This window comes from Rhineura floridana, chromosome 3 (assembly GCF_030035675.1).
Source record: "Rhineura floridana isolate rRhiFlo1 chromosome 3, rRhiFlo1.hap2, whole genome shotgun sequence".
In the NCBI taxonomy this organism is placed as follows: Eukaryota; Metazoa; Chordata; class Lepidosauria; order Squamata; family Rhineuridae; genus Rhineura; species Rhineura floridana.
Window position 1 is genome coordinate 127030242 of NC_084482.1, and position 25055 is coordinate 127055296.

Here is a 25055-nt window from a genome sequence, read left to right on the forward strand (position 1 = left end):
ACTCCGGATCCTTGATGGCTGGAGTCTGCAGGCAGAAGGTACTACTCTGTTGAAAAGGGCAGAAGACCAGCCTTCCATTATTTATACCAAGCCTGGCCAACCTATACTGCATGCCAGCTGTAGGAGGCAATACCCGCTATTCCCTCCTATGCATCCCGCTAGGTTGGGTCCCAGCCTTGGACAATGACCCAGAATGGTTCAATACCCAGAATGTCTGTCAGGATCTGGTGACACTACATCCAGGTATCATGTCACTAGAGCAGGTAGATTGTCTCCTTTGTCCCATTGCCAGCTTTGCCAGTTCTTCCCAAGTCCCAATATACAGTCCCTTTGATTTTCTCACCAGGAAAAATTAGAATCCTGGCAAGAAACTGTTGCAATCACCATTTGCACCAAGGAGAAGACCCCCAGTCTACACTTATAGCCCAATATATATTACATGCAATAGGGAGGGAGTTGATATATGACTGAGATTATCATATTTTTCTGTGGCAGGTGCACATGTTACAACAGGCACAAAGAATCTGTTATAAATCGCTCCACATGGCAACTTTCAGCTTATGTTGGAATCATTTGCGTGCAGTTGCCAGGCTCTCCATGCAGGCTAAGCAATTTTCTGCAAACCACCACAGTCTCTTTTAATACATATATATTTTTAAAATAGTTTGCTACGGCTCGGAGAAAATCACCCAGTCTGCCCCATGAGCCAAAGCATACAGCTCACGGTGACATCAGCCATGTGAAGCAATTTAACGCAGCTTCCAAAAAAGGGCCAACAGGTGAACAGCAGTGTTTAGCCCCAAAGACCTACTATTGCTGTGCTGAAATCTGTCCTCAGTTTCTCAAAAGTTTTTTACCCCTGCGAAAGAGGCTTCCATTTCTCTGTCTCATTCTCAGGGCACTTCAGAATTTCTTTAGTATTGTAGCAGGTGTAGGGTTTTGAGCTTACCTTGTTATTGCAAGGTAGCTAAGGATGGTATGTATGTTTTTCTTTCTACTGGACATATCTCCAGCATTTTGCAGCCCTGCACTTCCTGATCTGAAAAAGGCCTATGGGAGGAGCTACCTCATGATGTCTTCCCCTTGGCTTTAGTTGAAGTGTTGGGCACCAAGGCTAGAGTGCAGACCACTGGAGATATGGTTTGTAGAATGAAAGGACACTCACAAATACCCCCCGAACATCTCAAAAGTAAGGTAAGTTCAGCAAATACCCTACACCCCACCCATTAGAATTTCATTGAATTTTTCTCTCCCCTTTTTCAAATTGCTAATTTTCAAATGCAATTTATTTTCCCATTATTTGATGGAGAATGGCTAAAACGCAGGATAATTTTTTTATCACAGCACCAGAACCAACAATGGCAGCTTAATTTATTTACCCCACCAAGAAACAGTTCGCCTTGTTAACAGTGCCACATAACTTTATAGTATATTGAAGATATTTACATACTTTAATAGTCATTCTTCCACACCAGAGGATAATTGTCTTGCGACAGCTGGTTATAACTTAATCAGTCAAGGTTTTGGGGTTTTTTTACTAATGTGCTTGGTAATTAATTTTCCAGCCCACATTTTCAAAGACATACACCAAGCAAATATTTGAACAAGTCAAAATAGAGCTGTGCACACAAATTGGATAGTTGCTGGTACCACATGCATTGGAGTTGCAAACTGTCCCACAGATGCTCGCCAATATTTCATTGGTAGATGGCTCTGTGGGTTTGTACATCTGAAGTGGTCAAGTTAGGTGTGTTAACTTTGAAAATAGTGCTTATTAATGGCTGTTGGCCATAACGGCTAAATGGAACCTCCATGTTCAGGGGAACTATACATCTGAGGACCAGATGCTGAAGCCATTACCATCATGCCTGACTTGTGATCTTTCAGAATGCCTGCCTGGCTGCTATTGGAAATTCTTTGGTGGACTAGATGAACCTTGGCCTGGCCAGCAAGGAAATCCTTACAGTCTTATGTTTGTGATTAGTTTAAAAATTATTCATGAGCACTGAAAATGGACTAGTAAAGGCAATGCCCTAAAAGACGGCCTATAAAGTAGGTGTAGGGAACCTTTGGCCCTCCCGATGTTGCTGAACTACAACTCCCATAATCTCCAGGCATTGCCCATGCTTGCTGGGACTGATGGAAGTTGTAGTTCAGAGATATCTGGAGGGCCAAGGGTTCCCCACACATCTTTAAACAAACAAACAAATGCAGTACTCTACAACAGGAGTGGGAAACTTGGGGCCCTCAAGATGTTGTTGGACTGCAACTCTCATCAGCATCAGTATGGCCAATTGTCAGGGATGATGAGAGTTGTAGTCCAGAATCATCTGGAGACTCAAAGGTTCCCCATCCCTGTTCTACAAGACAGGCACATTTGCTAACTTCTAATTTATCTTTCCAAGGTAAAATATAAGTGAGATGGAAGACACATTCATAGGAGACATGAAGAATATATTGGAATATTTTTTCCATGATGTGATTTAATGTGATGTGATATGTGTGTGTATCTGTCTGTCTGTCTGTCTAGGTTGTGAATACAGTTGACCAAATATGCAACATCAGGATAGCCATTTTTTAACTTGAATGATTTAGCAATTTAATGTAAACTGTGTGTCTGTTGGACACACTTCCTTGCTCCTAGGAACAGATGCAATTTTATGGGCATGTTGTACATTACAAGAAATACAAACACTATAAGATGAGTGCTATAACATGTGGAAAGAAGATACATGTCTGAAATCACAGGTATTTACCACATATGTATTCAGGCAGTGGTTTTTGTGATGGAACTCACTGGTACAATGCACCAGCACCTTCTTCTTCTTCTTCTTGCTGCCCATGGCAACCATGTTGTGCTAGCACTCACAACACTTTTCTGAAGGTATAAGTAGCAGCACCTCATCTTTTAACAAAAAAAGAAAGCACTGTATTCAGGCATGCCTCTTTCCTCCACACTTTACAATATTTTTCATAAAGGTAAACATGCACATGCAGGTACATGATTTTCCCTATAGCATGTGCATTAGCCTTCAAGCCAATTACCACAAGATTTAGTATGGCCCCTACTCAAGGCTGAGATGCAGTTGCATAGACAAACATCTCATACATAGTATCCTCTGTGTGTGTGTGTGTGTGTATCTCCCCACACCAGAAAGTGTTGGGGGTGATATTTCTGAGGACATAAAAAATCATTGTTTGAACGTGCATAACCAGGTTTAGTGTGCTATCATCTTGGAGATGTGGGAAATTAATCAGTTTAGTCAACTCTTACTGAAATGTGCAGACAGATAACTGATCCTTTGTGTTTGCCTTTGTAGTCTAGTAGGATTTGAAGGTCTATGCCCCTTCTCACTGCAAAAGCAACAGCTGTATTTTCACTAGACTTCAGGATGCAAAAAGTGCTAGAGCACACATCTTGGGAGCTCATCAGCCTTGGGCAAGCCTAATGGCTCTTTTTAAAATGGAAGGAACCAGCCAGTAGGACATTGTAATCAGAGCCCATGGGTTGACTGAGCACAGATTTACAAAAGTGGAGAGCCAACTATCACCAGGTGGAGTAGACCAGTATTTCCCCACCTGGTGCCCTCCAGATGTTTTGGACTACAACTCCCATCAGCCCCCAGCCAGCAAAACATCTGGAGGGTACCAGTTTCAGGAAAGGCTGGAGTAGACAGTACCTTGTTTTTTCCAGACGTGTCCTTTAGACCGTGAGCCTGCGAGCAGGGAATGTTTGGTTTGTTGTTTTTATTAATATTTGGTAAGCCACTCTAGGAGCCTTTTTGGATGAAGAGAGGGGTAAACATGGCTTTAAATAAATAATAAATAAAAATGTTAGAAATGCTTTGTGTGTTCCTGGGGACTTCCTGAAATCAGGACTGGGCAGCAGCAAACAGATGCAGTAAGATTTAGCATAAATGTCACAGTTGGGTACTTGGGCTACACTTAAGACACCATTTATTTTTTAAAGAAAAACCCTAAGTGTGTAAGATGCAATTATAAGATTTTAGAAAGAAAGATATATACATTTATCACAGTTAACTAGTTACAATCAGAGCGATCCATCAGAACAATTCTGATTTCGCTAGCACAGAGTAGAGGGAAATCACATTTTCCTAGCAACAACGTGTTTTCATTTGAGCGCTGGGTAAATATAATATTCCTTGAAACACAAGTGCTACCTGGGAGAATTACATCTGCAGCAAAAATAATAGCTGTTCATTTGTTAGATTGCAAATGAATTGTCTTAAAAGGCCCTGTGTCATCTTCTTGTACTGATATGAACCTGCCTTTTGTGGAGGGGGGATTTTTAATTAAATGTTTCACGTTGTGATACTTTTTATGTCAACTTGCAAGGGTGCCAATTAATTTTTTTTTAAAACTAAAAAAGTTGAAAGCTTTCCTTACATATGACTCCTGAGGTTAGGAGCCATTCCCTTATTAATTTTTAAATTATTATTGAAGTTATGGGTGACACTTTTGTCCCTTGTCAAATTGTGGCTATTGTTTATTGGAATTTTGAGGGCTTTATGTACTTCATGTAATGTTCAGGTTAATTATAGCTAAGGGTTTCTGCATGCCTGTACAGTAAAATGGGTTGCATTCACAGAAGTCTCTTATAATGAAATCTAATGGATTTTCCCCCTCTCTTCCTTTGTAGGAATCCAATAAGCCTTATGCCTCAGACCTGTCCCGTAGTCCCCAAAGCCTGAGTGACACTGGCTATTCATCTGATGGGATCTCCAGCTCCCAGAGTGAAATCACAGGCTTGGTGCAGCAAGAAGAAGAGCAGCTAAATGAAACCGGAATCACAGAGCTGAGCCCTCCAAGCCCTTCAGAACTCACTAAGCTAGAAAGCAGCATGCGCCCCCTACTGGAGTCAAAGGGATTGACCCAAGAGCCAACAGACAGAGGTAAAACATACCATGAATTACAGGAGGAGCAGAGGCAGAGACAGAGGCCACGGTCCCTTTCTATCACCCCAGAAGCTTTTGATTCTGATGAGGAGCTAGAAGACATTATGGAAGAAGATGAAGACTCTCTAGAATGGGAGAACCAGAAGGAGCAGAGGGAGAGCATGGAGTCTTCAGATGACTTTGGCAGCAAGCTGCGCCATGACTATGTAGAGGACAGCAGTGAAGGAGAGTTCTCCCTGTTACCAACGAGGCAGAAAAGCCATGAACCCAAGATGACTGATGAAGAGTTCATGAGGAGGCAGCTCCTGGAGATGAGTGCAGAGGAAGATAACCTTGAGGAGGAAGAAGAATACGACCGTGTAAAATACAGTGTTGCAAAAAATGGACACAAACCTGACTCAGAAAAAAGCAGGGAGGCTACCTCATCCAAGAGGCACCTGCCTCACAGCAGTGGCAGCATATATGAGGAAGAAAGAAAAGAGCAGAAAAGTACTGAAGGGGAGGACACGACAGCATCTCAGGGAGGTTTGCGGCGTTTCAAGACTATTGAATTAAATAGCACTAACCATTATGGCAGAGAAATGGAGATCGGCCAAGAGGCAGACATAAGCCTGGATAGAGAGCCAGAACTGGAGATGGAGAGCCTGACAGGGTCTCCAGAAGACAGATCAAGAGGTGAATATTCTTCTACCTTGCCAGCAACAACACCCAGTTACACATCAGGAACCTCCCCCACCTCCATCTCTTCCCTGGAGGAGGACAGTGATAGTAGCCCTAGCCGCAGACAGAGACTGGAAGAGGTTAAGCAGCAGAGGAAAGCCCGGCATCGGTCTCATGGCCCTCTGCTGCCAACCATAGAAGATTCTTCAGAGGAAGAAGAGTTGCGTGAGGAAGAGGAGCTTTTGCGAGAACAGGAGAAAATGCGAGAGGTGGAACAGCAGCGCATCCGAAGCACAGCTCGGAAAACAAAAAGAGATAAAGAAGAGCTGAGGGCACAGAGGAGGAGGGAGAGATCTAAAACTCCACCCAGCAATCTGTCTCCTATTGAAGATGCATCCCCCACCGAGGAACTGCGGCAGGCTGCAGAGATGGAGGAACTGCACAGGTCTTCCTGTTCAGAATACTCTCCTTCCATTGACTCGGAAGCAGAGGGGTTTGATGTCATTGCCTCCAAGCTGTACAAGTCTGGCAGTGAGTACAATCTTCCAACATTTATGTCCCTCTATTCTCCAACAGAAAAAACTGGTGGCTCTGGTTATCCCTCCAGCAAGCCCCTGAAAAGTGCTGAAGAAGCATATGAAGAGATGATGAGGAAGGCAGAAATGTTTCAAAAGCAGCAACCATCCCAACAACACTACAGCAACACCTTCCAGCAAGTAGGCTATCGTAGTTCAGAAGGCCAAAATAATTTTGAATACCAATACATAGACGACTACAGCTATGATGGCCGGAATCTGGATTCCTCTCAAGTTGATTACCAGAATGAACTTTCCAAATCTGGGGCAGTTTATGAAGAAATCCTTCAGACATCACAGAATATCTCCAGAATGCATCAGTCCTCTTCCCTGGATTTGACACTTGAACAGGAAATAAAGAAGAAAGGGAGAGAAGAGCCCTATCAAGACAAGCAGTATCTGAATGCAGAGAGCGCTTACGACAGTGGCCCACTCACTCCTGGGACAAGCCCTACACAGTTATCTGCTCCTGTCTCCTTTTCACCCACTGAAAGCAGTACAGGCAGAATAATCCCTGATGTTAGAGTCACTCAACATTTTGCAAAAGAGAGTCAGGAGCAGCTGAAGCTTCATAGCTCACCTGCTGCACCTAGCTCAGTTTCAAAGAGTGTAACGATGCCTTACACATACGCTAAAGGATCTAGCACCATCACCACGGTCGTTTCTAGTCCTGCAAGTGCACCACGAATCTACAGCTCCCCAACATCTTTGAGTGGCTCAGATGTACCATCTGTGTCCACTACAAGCAGAAGTTATAGTCAAACAGAAGTGACAGCGAGTTATGGCTCTCAAACAGAAAATATTTCCAGAGTCAAGAGCATTGCAGAGATTAGTGGAGCATCAGCAAGAGAGAAACTCCAAAACATGACTGACAGCAAGGCCAATGCACCTATGTCAACACCTAAAATGCATTCATTCTTCAAAAGCTCCAGCCCACCACTTTCCCCTTCTTCTCCTACTAAAAGCCCCACTCATTCTCTTCCAAGAATTGGGATGCCACCCAGTTCAGGGATGGGAGCTAAATCAACTGCAGAGTTTTCTACCCAAACGCATAGCACAATTCTTGCTTATGATGCCCCCACTACTACTGCTGTATCAACATCTTCTCCAATGATAGCTCAAGGAACACAAACGCCTTGCCGATCTAGTTCCCCTCGCCTTGCTAGGCAACAGTCATCACAAGAAGCCCCCTTTATGGTCATCACATTATCATCTGATGCAGCCATTCAAACCAAGCCAATTGGTGTAAGTTCCTCCATTTCACCAGCCTCCTCTCCAACTCGGCAGGGCCGCCAGCAAACAATGCATAGTTACAGTCAGACAGTGATCAATGCAGCACAACTCCAACAAGAGCAGCTGCAGTCCACTTACACAAAGACCCAATCAGTGCTAGAAAGAGCCTCTGCTTCTAGTGCTGCAATGCAGAAAGTGCAAACCACTGCTGCTGAGAGCATTCCTGGTGTGTACAGCTGGGGAACACTGCCTGCAGAGAACATTTCTTTGTGTAGAATATCATCAATACCTGGGACATCCAGAGTAGAACCTGGCCCCAGACCAGTTGGTAGTAATATTGTAGACTTGCGGACTGCAATAAAGTCAGCACCAATCATTATAACAGATCAGGGGATGGATCTCACATCCCTAACTACTGAGAGCAGAAAATATTGCCTCACTATGGACCAGTCACCAAGCCGGCAGTCCACTGCCATCCAACCCTTAATTATCAATCTTAATGCCCAGGAACAGCCCCATGCTATCATAAGCACAGCCACCACAGTCAGCATAACTGTTGCATCTTCCATGCTTGTGTCTCAGCCAAAGCAGCCTGCAGTCTATGGAGACCCTTTCCAGAACAGAATGGACTTTGGTCAAGGGACAGGCAGTCCTGTCTGTCTGACACAAATTAAACAGGTCGAACAAGCGGTTCAGACTGGCATCTTCAGAGAAGCTGTCGGTGGCACTGGCATTTCTGCTTCTGCTGGCCATCCAGAAGTTGCAGGTCTACAGCAAACAAAATTTGCAAGGTATAATTTGCCCAACCAAATGACATCCTTGATGAAGAAAGATGCCCCGATCACTCAGACCGCTAATGTACAGAGCATTGTGAGTGCCATTCCCAGACAGTTTCCTCAAGATCAAAGTTCAGAGGTATATAGAGGGATCCCAGCGGAACTAAAAACGCAGACACCCCCAGTCCCAATAGGCAATAAGAAATCCCAGGTTATGATGGTGCAGATAGAAGATATAGCAGCAGGAGGTCCTGTCACAAAACTAATCAAAGAGGAGCCTCCTTCCAATGCACTGGATCTCACAGGAATGAAGCCTGAAAGTCAAGTGGCATGCTGTGATGTAGTATATAAATTTCCATTTGGAGGCAGCTGCACTGGGGCTTTTAACCCTTCTTCCAAGGTTCCAGAGAAAAATGTTGGGGATGCAGCTAACGCTGACAAACCTAGTGGCCAATACTATCGTGGCAGAGAACAGGAAGTGTCAGATACATATCCTTATAGAGAGCATGCAGCACCAGGGCCTAATCCATACGAAGAGCACAGGTTCTATCATCATGGTCTATTTGGGAGACTGTACTCCTCAATGTCAGATACAAATCTTTCTGAAATGGGTTTGAACTATTACTCTGTTAAAGGAGAGCAGCCCTTCCACTCTCCTGCTGGGGACTCTGCTGTGGATCTAACAACCATGAAACCTCCATACAGCCACAGCTTTACTGAGGGAGGCTACATGGGGCATGGAATGCAATATGGCTCCTTCTCTGACCTCAGGCAGCCCACTGATTTGCTAAGCCATTCATACCCAATGCGAAGGTACAACTCGGCCTCTAATATCTACTCTGATTACAGATATTCACTAAGAGGGGACTTAGCAAATTTCCAGGAAGCCAGCCTTGCTCATTATAGCGCTACAACAGCTCGTGAAATTAGTCGAATGTGTGCAGCACTGAACTCTATGGACCAGTATGGGGGCAGGCATACAAACAGCCCAGATCTTCTCCAGTATGGACATAGTGGTCTTGCTGCTGGGCCAGGAGGGAGTGGAGGCATCTCAGCCCAGCAGGATGCCATGAAATCAAACTTAATGTACAACCCAAATTTTCCAGAATCTCGCCCGGGCTTTGGAAACCTAGCCCCGTATAATGTGTCCAGGCTTGGAGCTGTTAGACAAGTATTGCCTTCCACAGCCACCGTACGAGCTGCTGATGGTATGATTTATTCAACCATTAATACACCAATAGCATCAACACTTCCCATCACCACCCAGCCAGCTTCTGTACTGCGACCTATGCTCCGAGGCCTGTATAGACCCTACGCTCCAGGTGGTATTGCGGCTGTCCCTCTGGCCAACCTGACCAGAGTGCCTCTAGTTACTCCAAGGATACCCCTTGCAGCTCAGGGGTATCATTATCCAGTGCCCAGCAGACTCCCAGCAGTTCCCACATCATCAGTAATGGAGACACCAATGTATCTAGGGAAGCCTCTTAGCACCACTGCAGCCAGCACTGCTGCCAGTAGTGTGAGCCCAGCACCAGTTTCCAAGTCCTCAGCTCCAACTGCTGTTGCCTTGCAAAGGCCTGAGCAGAAAAGCACACGAGAGGAGGCACCTGTGGTGACTACTGGGGTGCAGAGTACTGCCAGAGACTCTAGCCCAGGACAACAGCAGCAGAAACAGCAAACTGAAGCTCCACAGTCCAGTGTTGCCAGCAAAGGGACCACAGAAAGGGAAGAAAAGGAAAAGGAGGAAGAAAGGCAGAGGAAACAGCAGGAGCACATCCTCCAGATTGAGAGGGAGAGAGTAGAGCTGGAGAAGCTGAGACAGATGAGGCTGCATGAGGAGCTGGAGAGGGAACGTGTGGAGTTACAGAAACACAGAGAGAAGGAGCAGCTGCTGATGCACAGGGAGATCCAGGAGTTGCAATCCATAAAGCACCAGGTCCTGCAACAGCAGCAGGAAGAGCGCCAGGCCCAGTTTGCCCTGCAGCGGGAGCAGCTGGCCCAGCAGCGCTTGCAGCTGGAGCAGATCCAGCAATTGCAACAACAGCTGCAGCAGCAGCTGGAGGAGCAGAAGAGGCAAAAGAGCACCTTTCCTCCTGTCTGTGACCCATCAGGGAGGATCCCTCCCCAAGCTGCATCTGAGATAGCCATAGAAATGCAAAGGACCCTTGCTCAACATGGGCAATACTGGCCAACCTTAAGCCAAGCCTTCATGCCTACCGCAGCCCCAGGACAAGATGGGCAAGCACAGCCTCGCTATCCTGGGCTCCAGAGGCCTCTCACCAACTCAGCCTCTGAAATGTCCCTGCAGATGGAGGATCAGTGGGAAGGCAGTCGAGGGATAAAGAAGCGGAACTCTATGCCACGTCTTCGGGACGCATTCGATAAGGAGCCTGGCCATGAGCCATATGTCGTGAAGAAGATTACAGACAGCAGCGTACAAACGGATGAGGAGGATGGTGAGGAGCGCTTCTATTCATCCCGGCGACGCCGTACCCGGCGCAGCACTGATTGCAGTGTTCAGACAGATGAAGAAGACAATGGCGAATGGGAGCAACCAGTACGGCGCCGACGTTCCCGCTTCACACGGCACTCAGATTCCAGTGCAGAAAGCAAGCAAGACTCTTCCACCAAAGGCATAGCTAGTATAGCAATCCAAACCATCAGTGACTGCTCCGTGCAGACTGAACCTGACCAGCTACACAGAGTATCCCCCTCCATCCACATCACCACCCCTGACCCCAAGGTGGAGATAGTGAAGTATATCTCTGCGCCCGAGAAGACCCAACGAGGAGAGAGCCTGGCTTGCCAGACGGAGCCAGAAGGACAGCCTCAGCCAGGCATTGTGGTCCCTCAGCTCACTGTGCCTACAACAATTATGCCTTATTCCTCCAACATTCAGATCGTAAGCACTGGTCCCCTGGATCCCCATTCAATTCGGCAGCAAGCACTTGTGAAGAAAAAGCCTGACCCACTTGAAATTGGCTATCAGTCTCATCTACCCACAGATTCCTTGTCTCAGCTGTTGTCTCGTCAGCCTCCCAAGTCACCCCAGGTGCTCTACTCCCCAGTCTCCCCCCTGTCTCCCCATCGGCTGCTAGAGTCATCCTTCACAACAAGTGAAAGGCTCAACAAGGCCCACGTGACCCCACAGAAGCACTTCACAGCTGACTCCACCCAGCGCCAGCAGACCTTACCTCGCCCCATCAAAACCATGCAGAGATCCTTATCTGATCCCAAGCCCATCAGCCCAACATCAGAGGAGACTGCAAAGGACAGGTTCTCCTTGTATCAGCACACTTTGCTTCCTGGAAGCCAGGTAAGATTGCTGCTTCTGTGATAAATGAGTTAGGTCTGATAATATTTCTACTATCCATTTTAAAAGTTCCTGCTTATCACATAATCACCGTAGGAGTCAACATGCAGCAGCTCAAGAATGAAGGAGAGCTGTTTTCAAGTTCCTATGAAGATAGACACAACGGTCTTAATGGTCTCAGCAGCTTCCTCGCTTGCAATGTAAATCCAGTTTTGCAACTTCCTTTATGCACATACATACATGCAGCTCAAATGCATGATCAGCTCTTAGTCATGCTCCTCTCTTTCAGGCAGATTGTGCACTTTTTTTTACCTCAAAAAGTCATTTTTACAAAGAGTTATATAATTGTTTTAAGGATTGGCAAGGGAATGGGTAAGGCTGTGCACAGACCCCTGATCTGATTTGTGGCTCCAATTTGTAAATATAGATCAGGCCTGATCCGGTCCAGACAGATCCGTACCCAATCCAACCCAATCCAGATCTCAATCCAGATCATATTACAAATCTCTGGAATTCCCATTTACTTGCATTGCAAAACAAAAACAGCCATAACTTTCTTTCTTGGGTTTTGACATAGCAACATGAAATAGGGGACACGGTAGCTCCTATAGAAGGGATTAGACCTGCCTAAGTTCAGGTGGGTAGCTTTATGTTATTTTATATTAGCCACTTTTAAAGTTTGCTTTTTCCAAAAAAGATTAAAAAAAAAGAATTTGGGTGCTCAGTCATTTTGGGGGGGAAAGGATTAAAAAAAATAAAGACATGGGTAGGTAGCATCAGGCAGGCATGGGCTGGCAGCAACATGTAGATAATATGCATGTAGGAGCATGAAATTTACAGATAGCTTCTTTCCTATGAATGCACAAGATCAAGGGTCCTCATTTTCTCCCCATTGTCCTGTGGCTGTCCAGAGCCTTCCTTGTAGACTTTGTCCATGCCTAAGTGTACACTTCTACCAACAGCAATCGTCTGAACAGGCAGGCTAAGGTTGGAAATCCCCCCTCCCCCAGTAGACTTGGGAAGTATCAGGAAAAGTAATGGAAGATCAGCAGTGGAATAATTTTATAATGATTTTTTCATAACATCTATCTCTTAGGCAATGGTAAACCCCCTCTGAATACCACTTACCATGAAAACCCTATTCATAGGGTTGCCCATAAGTCAGAATCAAAGGCAGTCCATTTCATTTTTCATCTCTTAGTTATACAAGTAAGAGATATATCTGGCCTCAGCCAGTAAGTCAGAACCATTAAGTACAATGCAGTATTAAGGGCCTTATTAGAGGCACGGTACCTTAATCAATATAATCAAACTATTTAATTCAGGTATCTTAATAAATTCAGAAATGAATGAATAATATTTCTCAGCCTCAGAGCAAGTCATGCAACATTATGTTCAACCAGTCTCAAAAGACTGATAGCTTGCTGGGCAAATTCCCCTCCTTTTATAGGATAAATTATCAGTGACCTGACCTTGTTTATCAGGGTCATCAGCCCAAATACCTTCTATGAGGGATGGCACCTCATCAGCCTTCTGTGAGAGCCGGCAAGAGAGAACCAGCTACCAGTTTAGCTAAATGCAGTTGTTAAAGACTCCTTTTCCTGAGTCTCCATATAAGGCTGTTCCTCCTGGCACAGTTCCCAGACAGTATTGAATCTTATATCTCTTTGTTTACCCCAAAGTGGGCAAACTGGCAGACTGCCCAGAATCTCTGGAAGGAAGAGGAAGGAGGAAGAACAATCCTTTTACTATGAGGCTTATGTCACTAAGCAAACTTATATTGGTCTAATCAGGCTCCTGCTTCTCTTTATATAAGAGGACCTTCACACATTAACATATAATATTTCACACATAAGGACTCTTACAGAGCAGTCCAAGTGGTGAGAAGCCGGAGGAGGAGGAGCCAGCAGAAAGCTCCTCAGCATCCACTTCCCACTTGGAAGCCATTGACCCTGCTGAGGAACCAGCTCCTTTGGGAGATGTGTGCACAAGCAGGAAGGAAGAAGCCGACTGCTATGGTTCGGCCTCCCGGGGAGTAAGCATTCCCCGTAGATGGCCATTACCATTTGTTAATTGCGCCAGCCTTTTGGCCAGCAGCATTGCCGGGCAGATAAGGACCCAGGAAAGGGCTCTGAATTCGAGGAGAATTTTGCGTAAGTCCCCCCCACGGCTCCACCATGCCCCTGGAACAGCCCATTTTTGGGGCTTCCACCAGCTTCCGCCAGCCCTCCATCCACCAGGCTAGCAGTCCCCAATGGACCGCTGGCTGGCTTCTGGCAGCGCCACAGCTCAGCCATGGTAGAGGTCTGCTGCCAGCGGAGCCTGGTGATGCCAAGAGCCTGCCAGCACAACCGGTGTCCACAGCATCCATCTCCCCCCATCCCACTGGAAAGGTCAGCTGGATTGTGCCCTAAGTGGGGACTTAACTTAAATACATGGGGATAGCCCACAAAACATGGTAACCCCTTTAAGAGGCTATTAACCCTGCCAGATTTCAGTTGGGTAGCACCAGGGGCCTCTGTGCTAGCCACTGTATAGTTTTAAATATTTTAAAATTAAAATAGACATGCTTTGTTTTTTCACAGAGGGAAATTTGGAGGCATGGTAGCCCTTACAGAAGGATTATCCCTGCCAAATTTCAGGTGGGCAGCTCCAAGGATTTTCATGCTAGCCACCTTTACATGTTGGTTTTTCCAACATTTTTTAAAGACCCTGTTATATAGGGGGCAGATTGCCAACAGCAGTAGTGTGTGAAGGGAATATATATATACACAGAGAGAGAGAGAGAGAGAGAGTTTTGAAAGCAACCAACAGAACTTCACCCAAGCTTGCTCTGGATCCCTATAAGGATTCCGTTTCTGTTTCCGTTTCTGCCTTCATCAGGTGCTAACATACAAACGCTGTTACCAAGGTGGCAGTTATAGAACTTTGAGGATGGAATGCTCAGAGGGGCTTCATTTGCCGAAGCTAAGTGATGCTGGTACTGTCCTCCAGGTTCAGGCCATGTAGCGCCAATGTGTCCAAAGAGTATGTGCAAAAGTTCTGCCTCTTAGTCAATGCTACTGGATCTGTTGGCATCTCTATAGCTGTTATAGGGAAGTCCAACAGGCTGTGGCCCTCAGTGTTGAAATGTTTTGCAACTGGTTACTCCATTTTTTTGGTCAAGATAGCCAATTTGTGGTTTCTGAAGCGTGTGCATAAGTCAGTTGTAGTTTTTCCTACGTATTGGATATGACATCCTGGTCTTTTGCATTCAGTGACAAATTATATTGCATATATAATATGAATAATAGTCAGTGTGGTTAGCAATGTATTGTTATTATTATTATTATTATTATTATTATTATTATTATTATTATTATTTCAGAATGCTGACTAATATGTCCACAAGGTTTAGCTGGTGGCTGGCTAATAATAAAAAAAAATAAAATTGTGTAACCACTCAGTCTAGCTGCTTCTTGTTGTTTGTGGTTAGGAACTGGAAAATAATAATTCAGATGTCCGCAAGGTTTAATAATAATAAATAATAATAATAATTATTCATAGCAGTGAGAAGAGAATAAAATAAAAAAACAATTTTTAAAAAATTAGGAATGGATTGGGATAGGGTAGAAATGAAACACAAACTGAACAAATGCCATCCCCCATCTAAGAGACAGAACTTAACAAAAGATTTCTGCATTTTAGGACTTCACCTCCTCCAAGCACTGTGATTGGAGAGTGTGGGGTGGGGTGATAGCATTCTAGTCTTCCTCCCACTCTCCCCCCCTCCCCAGTATTCTCCTACATTTCAGAGATACCCTGTCTGGCTTTATGAGAGGCTTTTTTTTAGCTACAGATCTATACAAATCTCTACAAATTGGTTTGAGACAAGCCTATCTGCTCTGTAGAGATTTGTGGCCGCTTAAACCTGATCTGGACAAGATACAAATTGTCCCAATTTGGTTTATGATATTGCTGAATCCAGTGCACAGCCCTAGTAATGGGCATTAGCCAATAAGTACTCACTGCTTTCACTCAACATGTTGAACATTCGCAGAAACAGTTTTTCGGAGCTTATTTCATTCATTGAAATGTATGCACATTTTCTGCACAGCAAAGGCATTTTCTGTACAGCAAAACCACTCTGAATACCTTTTAAATGGCCCATCTCCCTTATCCTTTTGAGAAATGTATCCCTATTATTGGGTGTTAATGTATTGTTTACATCAGAGCTTGGAAGTAATTAGTTACCAAAAATGAATTACTTGTAATTTATTACTTTTTTGAGGAACGAGTAGATAGTTTATTTACATTTTGACTGTAATAGAGCTAGGAGTAATTTTTTTTACCTTTGAGGAGTAACTGTAATGTTTCCAGCATTACTTTTGGGCATTATGAGGGGGAGCAGGGGAAGGCTTCTGCTCCTCTGATTCGTGCATGAAATTCATGTGCCTCAAACTGGGCTTCTGCGCAGCGTCACACTTCCCTCATGCTTTGTGGGTGTTTAGGAGATGACAAGGGAGGAGGTGGAGAGCGAGATGGGGGTGGAACGGAGAGAAAAAAATGTTTTAAAAATGGATGGTGGTGAAGAATGGAATGGAGGGAGAAAGGAGCCAGAGGGCAAGGACGTGGATGAAGGAGAAGGAGGCAGCAACAGAATGGAGATAAAGAACTGTGGAGGTGAGAGATGACGACATATGTGTTAATACTATGTTTGCACTTGGCGTGTGAAGCAGCCTCTGCCACCCTCTATGGCTACTTTACTGCATTTGCAGTATTTTAACTTTTTTGTACCCCAGGAGAAAATGTTTGTTTGGGTGGGTGTGCCTTAGTTAGTGGCAGGGCAGGGTCCAGGTGGTGGTTGAGTGAGAGAGATGACTCTTGCTGGCTGAGAGTGTGTGTGTTGGTGGGTTGCACTTGGTTTGACGCACAAAGATCTTAGCAGTGGTCTCTGCCTCTGTCCCCGCCTTCTTTACCAGTGGAGAGACCACCACTGCTATCTTATGGATAAAAAAAAATTATTCTACTACCTCTGTGTGTATGTTTATTTTTAATATTGTCTTAGGCTACTTAGATGTGCAGCAGTCAAGGCCAGCACCTTTTAGGCACTCTAGTGTTTTTTTTAAAGTAACTTAACTTTAATTGTAGTGATTGCTTTTGAGTAATGGTAAAGTAATCAATTCTTTTCAGAACAATTGTAACTGTAATGGTAATTTATTCCTTTTTGGAGCTATGTGACGGTTATTGTAATTTATTCCTTTTTAAAAGTAACCTTCCAAGCTCTGGTTTATATATAAGGCATTACATGCCATAGCGCTAGTGAATCCTCATGTTGCCATTACTCATGTTCCCAGTACAACATTAGATACTAGCAAATCTGTAGGCGTCCTAAAGAGAGGATTATCTCATCTTTCTATGCAGCACTGCAAATTCACAGTGTGGTGTTCTGAAGCCAAGTCTAGTTTTGAATTGCATAGCATCCTTACTGATTTTTTTGCAAGAAATGCACAATATAAGTTAGCTACTGAACACACCCAAGTTCAAAATAGCCAGTGATCCCTTTTCTGCATCCTAAAAACCCATGGAGGCACAGAAGCTAAGTAGCGTTCTCTGCTGTGCCATCTAGTGGTAATAAAGAAAAATATCCTGTGTGCTTTTGTCAAAAAGCATGTTGTTCTCTGCTACAGAACTCCTATGTGGCATCTCAGAGGAACTTTCCCTTCATTAGCGCATATGAAAACAATATATCGATGTGGGAATTGTCATATTTCACAGTGGTACTTGCCATAGACAGCACAGCAAGGGAAAATCATACCACATTCCCCAAAATGTCTGTTAACTCACCTTTCCCAGTTATCTCCTTTGACACAGACATAAGAAATAGGTATTTTTGAAAGCAGATAAATTGCAGTGGAAATATGCTTCTAGACATCTGGGATGGGGGTTCGTCTTAGAGACTATAATTCTCTGGCTTGCAGGCTGCACATCTTTATTCTTGCTGTGTCAACTTATTATGGTGGGCAAAACAGATCTCAGCATCACAGTTTGCAGCTGTAAGAAACTGGAGTAAGTGCCAACAAATGCTTTCATAGCACTCTGTTATAAAGTGGTCCCAGTCATTAACCTTGCTGCTATGTTTTGCAACTAACTGTACTTTCTCAACCATTTTCAAGGGCAGTCACACATAACAGTTGTTGCAATAGTTAAAATAAGACATTACCAAAGTGAGAATATAACAAGGCAGTCTTCCTTTTACGAGTTTAGTGAAAGGTGCTTTGTGCCACTGACACCACTTGGGCCTCTACAGATAGGACTAAATCTGACAGCATCTCCAGACTGCAGACATGACTCTTAAGGGGGAGTGCAAGCCCATCTGGATCAGGCAACATACTGTCTCCCATGTCAGATGACTAGCATACTGTAGGTACCACACCCCATATCTCTGAATGACCTCTCGATGATTTCATGAAGATGCTGACAGGGTGGAGACAACATGGGAGCTAGAAGAACACCACAGCATAGCTGCCATGGGGCAGAGCAGCAGTCGCTGAGTACTATCTTCTGAAATAGACCATCCAGCTAGGAAAAAGCCTCTGAAAAATATTTTCCCCAATCCTGACCTCAGACAGCCTTTCCAGAAAGATACCATGACTGGAGGTATTGAATGCTGCTGAGATGTCCAGGAGAACTGACAGGGTCAATTTCTTCCTGTTCTTCACCCAGCGAAGTTCATCCCTCAAGATAACCAATGCCATCTCAGTGATAAAACCAGGCCAGAAAAGGGATCTAAATGCATCCAGAGAATTTGTACTATCCAAGAATGTCTGTAGTTGCACTATAACTACCCACTTAGGAGGGAGCATGTGAGCCTGCAGCCATGATTTGGAGACCTGGAAAAATATCTGAATGGCAGTTGTGTATGCAGTCAACAGTGTGATGATATACACATGGTTTCCATGTCAGGATTTTGTAGTGTTTGAAGTGGCCCTCAGGAATCATGAAAGGTATTTGCCAATTGCAGATTTGGATTGACAACTCTCCTGCTACAGATTTACATGTGTGTTTTGACCATCTGTGGTATTTAGATTTCCCCCCCTCTTTTTGGTATTTTCTTGCCTGTTTGGAGACCTGCCTCAGCATGAACTGATCATGAGGCTCTTGGGCAGATTCTATTGACAAAACAACTGCTTGCTTTTTGATACAGCAGCATAATATTTTAATATATTTCTCCCTTGTCACTCTTTGGGAGATGTCCTTCTGTGCAACTGGAGGATTCCATAAAGAAGTATTTTATAATAGAAACAATATTAAAGTTTTGCCATTATTTTTACATGTCCACTCTGCAGGCCTCTCTGTATATCGAGTATTTCATGCTGTAGAATAACCTTTCTGTAGGAGACTGTCCATAGCAGGTACCCTTGGACATTTCCATTTGATTAACGTTCCAACAATAAATATTTAAAAGGCTGGCTTCAGATTACAGCCTTGCTGTGTGCACATACACAACCACTTACTGACATACTCACAGTGTATCTCCCCGCAGATAGTGTTAGTGTCTGCAGTTTCTTGATGAACAGAATGAGGCCCAGGTTGACAAAATCCCTAATTCCCTGAACACCATCTCTCCAGTGCACTTAACAAAACATCAGTCCTGGGTAACAAAAACAGCTGTCGGCTGTATTATAGAAGGTACATACTGACTGGTGAGGAAAAGTTAAGGTTGCATAGGCTGCTTTAATTTTGGCATTTCCTAGAATTCTACCAGATTAATAACAACATAAGAGCAGCCTTGCTGGGTCAAAGGCTCCGTCTACTCTAGCACCCTATGACCAACAAGTCTGTTGCTTCTAGGAAGCCCACATGCAGCCATTCCCATGGTTTCCTCCTCCCAGCAACTGATATTCAGAGGTTCCATTTAGTTATCAAGACTGATAGCTGTTGATAGTCTTATCCTCCATAAACCTGACTAATCCTCTTTTAAAGTCATCACCACTCTTCTGGGAACAAATTCCATAAGATAATTAGGTGTTGTGTGAAAAAGTACTTTCTTTTGTCTGTCCCAAACCCATCACCAATCAGTGTCAACAGTGATCCTGAATTCTAATAGTTAGAAAGGAAGAAGACAATCTCTTTAGTCATTCCCATTCAAAATTTTAGAAGCTTCTATCATAATCCTCTTGGCCGTCTCAAAAATCCTAACTGCTTTAACCTTTCATGGTAGGGAAGGTACCACACACCCTTTATCATTGTGTGACCATTTTCAGCACTTTTGCCAGCTCTATTACATTCTTAAGTATTCAGATATGGCTGTATTATACCTTAATATAAAGGCATTACAATACTAAGCATTTACGTATTTGGAATCCCTTTGGTAAATAATCCTTTACATGAAATTTGCTTTTATCATTGATGTCTCATACTGAAGTGATATTTTCATTGAACCATTTACTGTGGTCCCACTATTTACTATGATCCCAGGTTCTCTGTCAATCACAGCTGTTTTAGACCCCATCAGTATATACATGGGTGGAATTTTTGTCCTAGTGTTCATTACTTTGCCTTGTACATTTTTGTACATTCACTCAATTTGGAGAGATCCTTTAGGAGCTCTTCACATTCTACTTCAAGCACCATTTTGAATGAAGTGAAATTCACCCACCTTACTTCTTAACCCCTAGCCCAGCCTTTCCCAACTAGTGGGCCACCAGATGTTGTTGGACCACAATTCCCATCTTTCCTGACCATTGGCAATGCTGGCTGAGGCTGATGGGAGTTGTGGTCCAACAACATCTGGTGGCCCACTAGTTGGGAAAGGCTGCCCTAGCCTGATATAATCTATAAATAAGTTAAATAGCATTGGCTCCAATCCTGATGTGTCCTTGCTCCTACCCAATACACAACAACAGATGCTCTTACGTGGAAGTAAGGAGGATATCTTTATTGAAGCAAAGTAACAGTACAGGTTCAGCAGCAGGCACAGAGTTATAGCACCCCCAAATCTCTTAAAAGGAGATGGGATGGCAAGATCAGACAGGCTGGGAGCAGAATCCAAAGTTCAAGGGTCCAAGAAGTTCAAAACAGTGTTGAGAGCTACAAAGTTGTCTCAATGAATTCCCACCCCCACCTGCCAAGCTTCTAAAGTTGAAGCAGGAAGTGCTTACTTGTGAGATTCCAGTGCCCTGCAGGAATGTCGAGCTTGCAAGCACGCACTAGGTGGGTGGGTCTGTTCTCGTCTTCAGGCCCTGGGGGACAAGGCTGAGCCAACCTCCTTTTCTGACTCCTGTTCATCTATCCCAAGTGGCTGGTAAGTGCCCTCCCCAGACACCAATGAAGCTTTCCTCTTCATGGGAGAGAAGGGAAAAACCTAGACTCCTGCCTCTCCATCCACAGCTGCTAGAATCGGGGAAAGTGGAGGACCTCCCTCCCACCCTCTGTTCCAGTGTCTCAGCCTCCCCCATCCAATCCTCCTCCTCTTCCTCCTCTTCCCCCATTGCCTTCCAACCCAAGCCTGAACCCAACAGCACCTTGGAGCTAATGGCAAGATCCTTGAGGGACTCCCCTGTTTAATTCTGTCCATTGTGAAAACTGCCCATTTATTTATTCTTGTCTTGTGCTTCCTGATCTTCAACCATTTACTAATTCATAACAGGGTCTATGACTTGTCCTATGGACTTTGTCAAAAGCTTTTTTGGAGTCCTAGCATATAGGTTTTAATCCAAAGGTTCCCTCCATTGGAAGGCTTCCATCATCAGGGAAAGACTCCATTTGGGGAAGGGAACCTTCCATAGTATCTAGATCACTCTTAACCAAATGTTTACTGACACTTTCAAAGGAGACTAAAAGGTTGATGAAGCAGGAGTTCTTTTTTTAAAAAAACCATACTGATTCTTCTTTAAGGCTTGTTCTTCTATATGTTTAATAATTCTGGCTTTAATCATGCTTTCTGCCAATTTATCCAGAACAAACGATAGGCTAATAGGATTGTAATTTCTTGATTTCCACTCAACTTTTTAAAAATTTGGTATTATTTTAAGGAAGTCAGTTTTAATAACAAAGTTCATATTTTAATAGAATGATCAACAATATTTCAGTTTTAAAGACCTCTTAAGTGCATACCATCTGGTGACTTGCGTGTTTTTTAAAATCTTAATTAGCCCTAGACCTTCATCTCTTGTTACCTCTAATGAATATTAGTTCCCAAAATAAAAGGTAGGGATGAGCAAATCTGTCCATTTCTGTTTCTCTCCTTTTATCACTTTCCAATCCTAAATTCAGTTCTCCATGTTTCCAGCTCATTTTGCATTGTTTTTAATGCTCGTGAAAATTGATCAGCATTTTATTGCAAAGTGCTCATACACATTTTTGTATGCAATTTTCACTAGTATATGCATTTTATGCACACTTTACCCTAGTATATGCATTTTTTTTAAAAAAATATGCCACCCTGAGTGTAAGAAAACCTCTAAGCGGTTTACATTACAATTATCAATAAAATAGTTAAAAACAAGTCATTAAAACATCAGTAAACTAAAAAGAGATTTTGTAAACATTACTTGGCTAGAGAACTGCAATGAAAATTCTGAAAAGTGTGAATTTCGAAGGATGACTGTGCTTCGGTTCTTGTATGGTTTGGCCAGAGCTTGGAAGATTACTTTTTAAAAGTAATAAATTACAGTTACAGTTACATGGCCCCAAAAAAGTAGTAATTACCGTTACAATTGCTATTGCTCTGAAAGTAACTGATTATTTTTCCTCCAAAGTAATCACTACAGTTACATTTCAGTTACTTTTAAAAAAACACCTACAAGGTGCTGGCCTTGGCTGCTGCACATCTAAGTAGCCTAAAACAACATTAAAAATAAACAAACACATACAGAGGTAGCAGAATAATTATTTTTATCCATAAGATAGCAATGGTGGTCTCTCTGCTGGTAAGGGTGGTGGGGAGGGAGGCTGAGGCCAGTACTCAGATCTTTGCACATCAAACCAAGTGTAACCCCCCCACTCAGCCAGCCAGCATAATCTCTCTCATTTAACCACCTCCCAGACCCTCCCCTGCCACCAACTAAAGGACACTCACCCAAGCACATCCCCTGAGATGCAAAAAAGTTAAAATACTGCAAATGCAGCACAGTAGCCAGAGAGGGTGGTGGAGGCCACTTTGTGTGCCAAGTGCAAACACAGTATTCACACACACACGTTGTCATCTTTCACCTCCACAGTTCTTTATCTCCATTCTGCTGCTGCCTCCTTCTCCTTTATCCATGTTCTTGACCTCCAGATCCTTTCCCCCTCCACTCCATTCTTCACCACCACTATCCATTTTTTAAAATAATTGTTTTCTCCACTCCACCCTGTCTCACTCTCCGCCTCCTCCCTCGTCACCTCCTACCCATCCACAGAGCATTAGGAAAGAGTGACACTGCACAGAAGCCCAGTTTGAGGCACATGATTTTCATCCACAAATCATAGGAGCAGAAGACTTCCCCTGCTCCCCCCCCAAATAATGCCCAAAAGTAATTCTGGAAATGTTACAATTACTCCACAAAAGTAGTAAAATTACTCCTAGTTCTATTACAATCAAAATGTAAAGGAATTACCCACTCGTTACTCAAAAAAGTAATGAATTACAAGTAATTCGTTACTTGTAACTAGTTACTTCCCAGCTCTGGGTTTGGCAAATGTGAATTTGGGAGGTTCACCTTGAAATGCAAACTGAATCAGATTGCTCTCACATGCCCAAGTATGGGTATCTCTCCAATGTTTTCCACAGTGAATTCATTCAGCTTCTCTGAAATCGTCCTATCCTCCTTCAGCAATTCTTTCTTACCACTCTTGTCTAACAGCTTCCCAGGATAGTTTTCTCCTTCTAAAATATCAAAATAATAATGTATTGTTTGTCTTAAAACATTTGACATGTTCCTCAAATTTTATTCACTTGCGTTGTTGCCACTTTACATTTGTTTTGCAAGAGTTTGTGCTTTTTATTTTCCCAATTTGAGCAAACCATCTATTTTTTAAAGGAAGGTTTCTCCCTTTTACTGCTTCCTTGAAGTCTGCTCATTAACTATGCAGGCACCTTTTTGGATTTTACTCCTTTCTAATCTGTTGTATATGTTTTATCAGAGCTTCTAGTACACTATGTTTTATTAGCTTCCAAGTGTTTTGAAGACATCTGATTCTCCCTTTCAACTTCATTTTGACTAATCCCTTTGTTTTTTAGGCTTCCTTCAACCAAATTATGAATACCAGTTCTGGTATTCTAACACCTTTCCCATCTTGCATTGTCTTCAGGCTTTACAGTCTTTAAGCATAGCCTCTTAGTTCTTTATCGTTTGATGAACAGATTGTATTTGTTAGGGATGACAGATTAGTACCTCTCTGTACCAACTACTAGATAAGGACATGTAATGTTAGCGAAGTGCAATTTTTTCACCATGTTCAACACTTTAATGCAAAAGCTATCATTTCAAAGGGTGTGAAAGGGTCCACAACCTCCCCTTTATTCCCACCATTTCAGAATTATTTTCATGCCTTTTCTGCAGCTCTCCCTCACCCCGTCCACTTCAGCTCAGCACTGCATGATGTACTATAATAGGTTACATACACAAGAGGTGACACATTTTACAAATGATGCAGACTTAGATTCTTGGCAGATTCATTTGACTCCTCTACTCTACAATTTATCCTGGGTCAGTGTTGAAATTCTGTTGATTTAACCAGCATGTCACCTACCTACATCATCTATGCTTCTGACTGACATCTGACACAGGACATGTTCATTCACAGTATCTGCAACTAGCCTGGGTATATTCTGCTGTTGTTTTAGGCTACTAAAACATGGTACATGTACATGGTAAAAGAGATAAACTGTTTCACACTTCAGCATGTGGCTGGAAGATAGCAGCCTGTTTTATGTGTTATTCATCTCTTGGACCTACTACTGCAAGATCTGTTGCAGTTGCCTCTCTATTGACATCCTGAACATTGCAGCTGAAGAATGAGAGAAATCCCTAAAGAGCAGCTACTTCAGCAGGCCAAGGTGGCAATGATACTAGGGCCCCATACTGCTCTCTGTCAGCTACAGGGCTGGAAGAACCAACCCATAACCACTGATACTTGCTATTCCAATTTCAGCAGCAGAAATCTCTCTTCTGTGATTGCTGCTTGAGCTCTTGCATGGATGTTATTAATACTTTTAAGGGCAGTTACCTAAGATAAATCCGAATGAGTATTGTTAGTACAAAATGAATTTGACTGTTGAGACAAAAGCATGTGGTCCCATGGAGAAGGACAAATACAGTAATGTTATAAATGTAGTACAGTATCACAAGCTACCAATGCATTGACAAGATGTGAGGCAGAGTGTAGTGCAATTAAGCCTCTGTTTCTTTCTCACACTCTTTACCCTTTCTTTATTCTCCATGTCTTTCCTTCCCTTTTCCCCTTTCTCTGATAACTATTGATTTTTCTGATATGTGTTACATTTGTTAAAGTGCAGTAAAATTAATCAAAGATATACCTGTATGCATTCAAGACTTCTAGGTGGTTCAAGATATAAACAATGTTCTAGCACTTTTTATGAAAATCTCAAAATCTA

The 25055-nt window shown here is 43.3% G+C and overlaps 1 protein-coding gene across 1 annotated transcript in view; it reads left to right on the forward strand.

Annotated features, from left to right (window-relative positions):
* Nucleotides 1–25055, forward strand: part of BSN (bassoon presynaptic cytomatrix protein) — a 45397-nt gene that overhangs the window by 3699 nt on the left and 16643 nt on the right. The window contains exon 2 of the mRNA XM_061617818.1: nucleotides 4661–11476. Coding sequence (XP_061473802.1) covers nucleotides 4661–11476 — 6816 coding nt within the window. The remainder of the gene's footprint in view (nucleotides 1–4660; nucleotides 11477–25055) is intronic.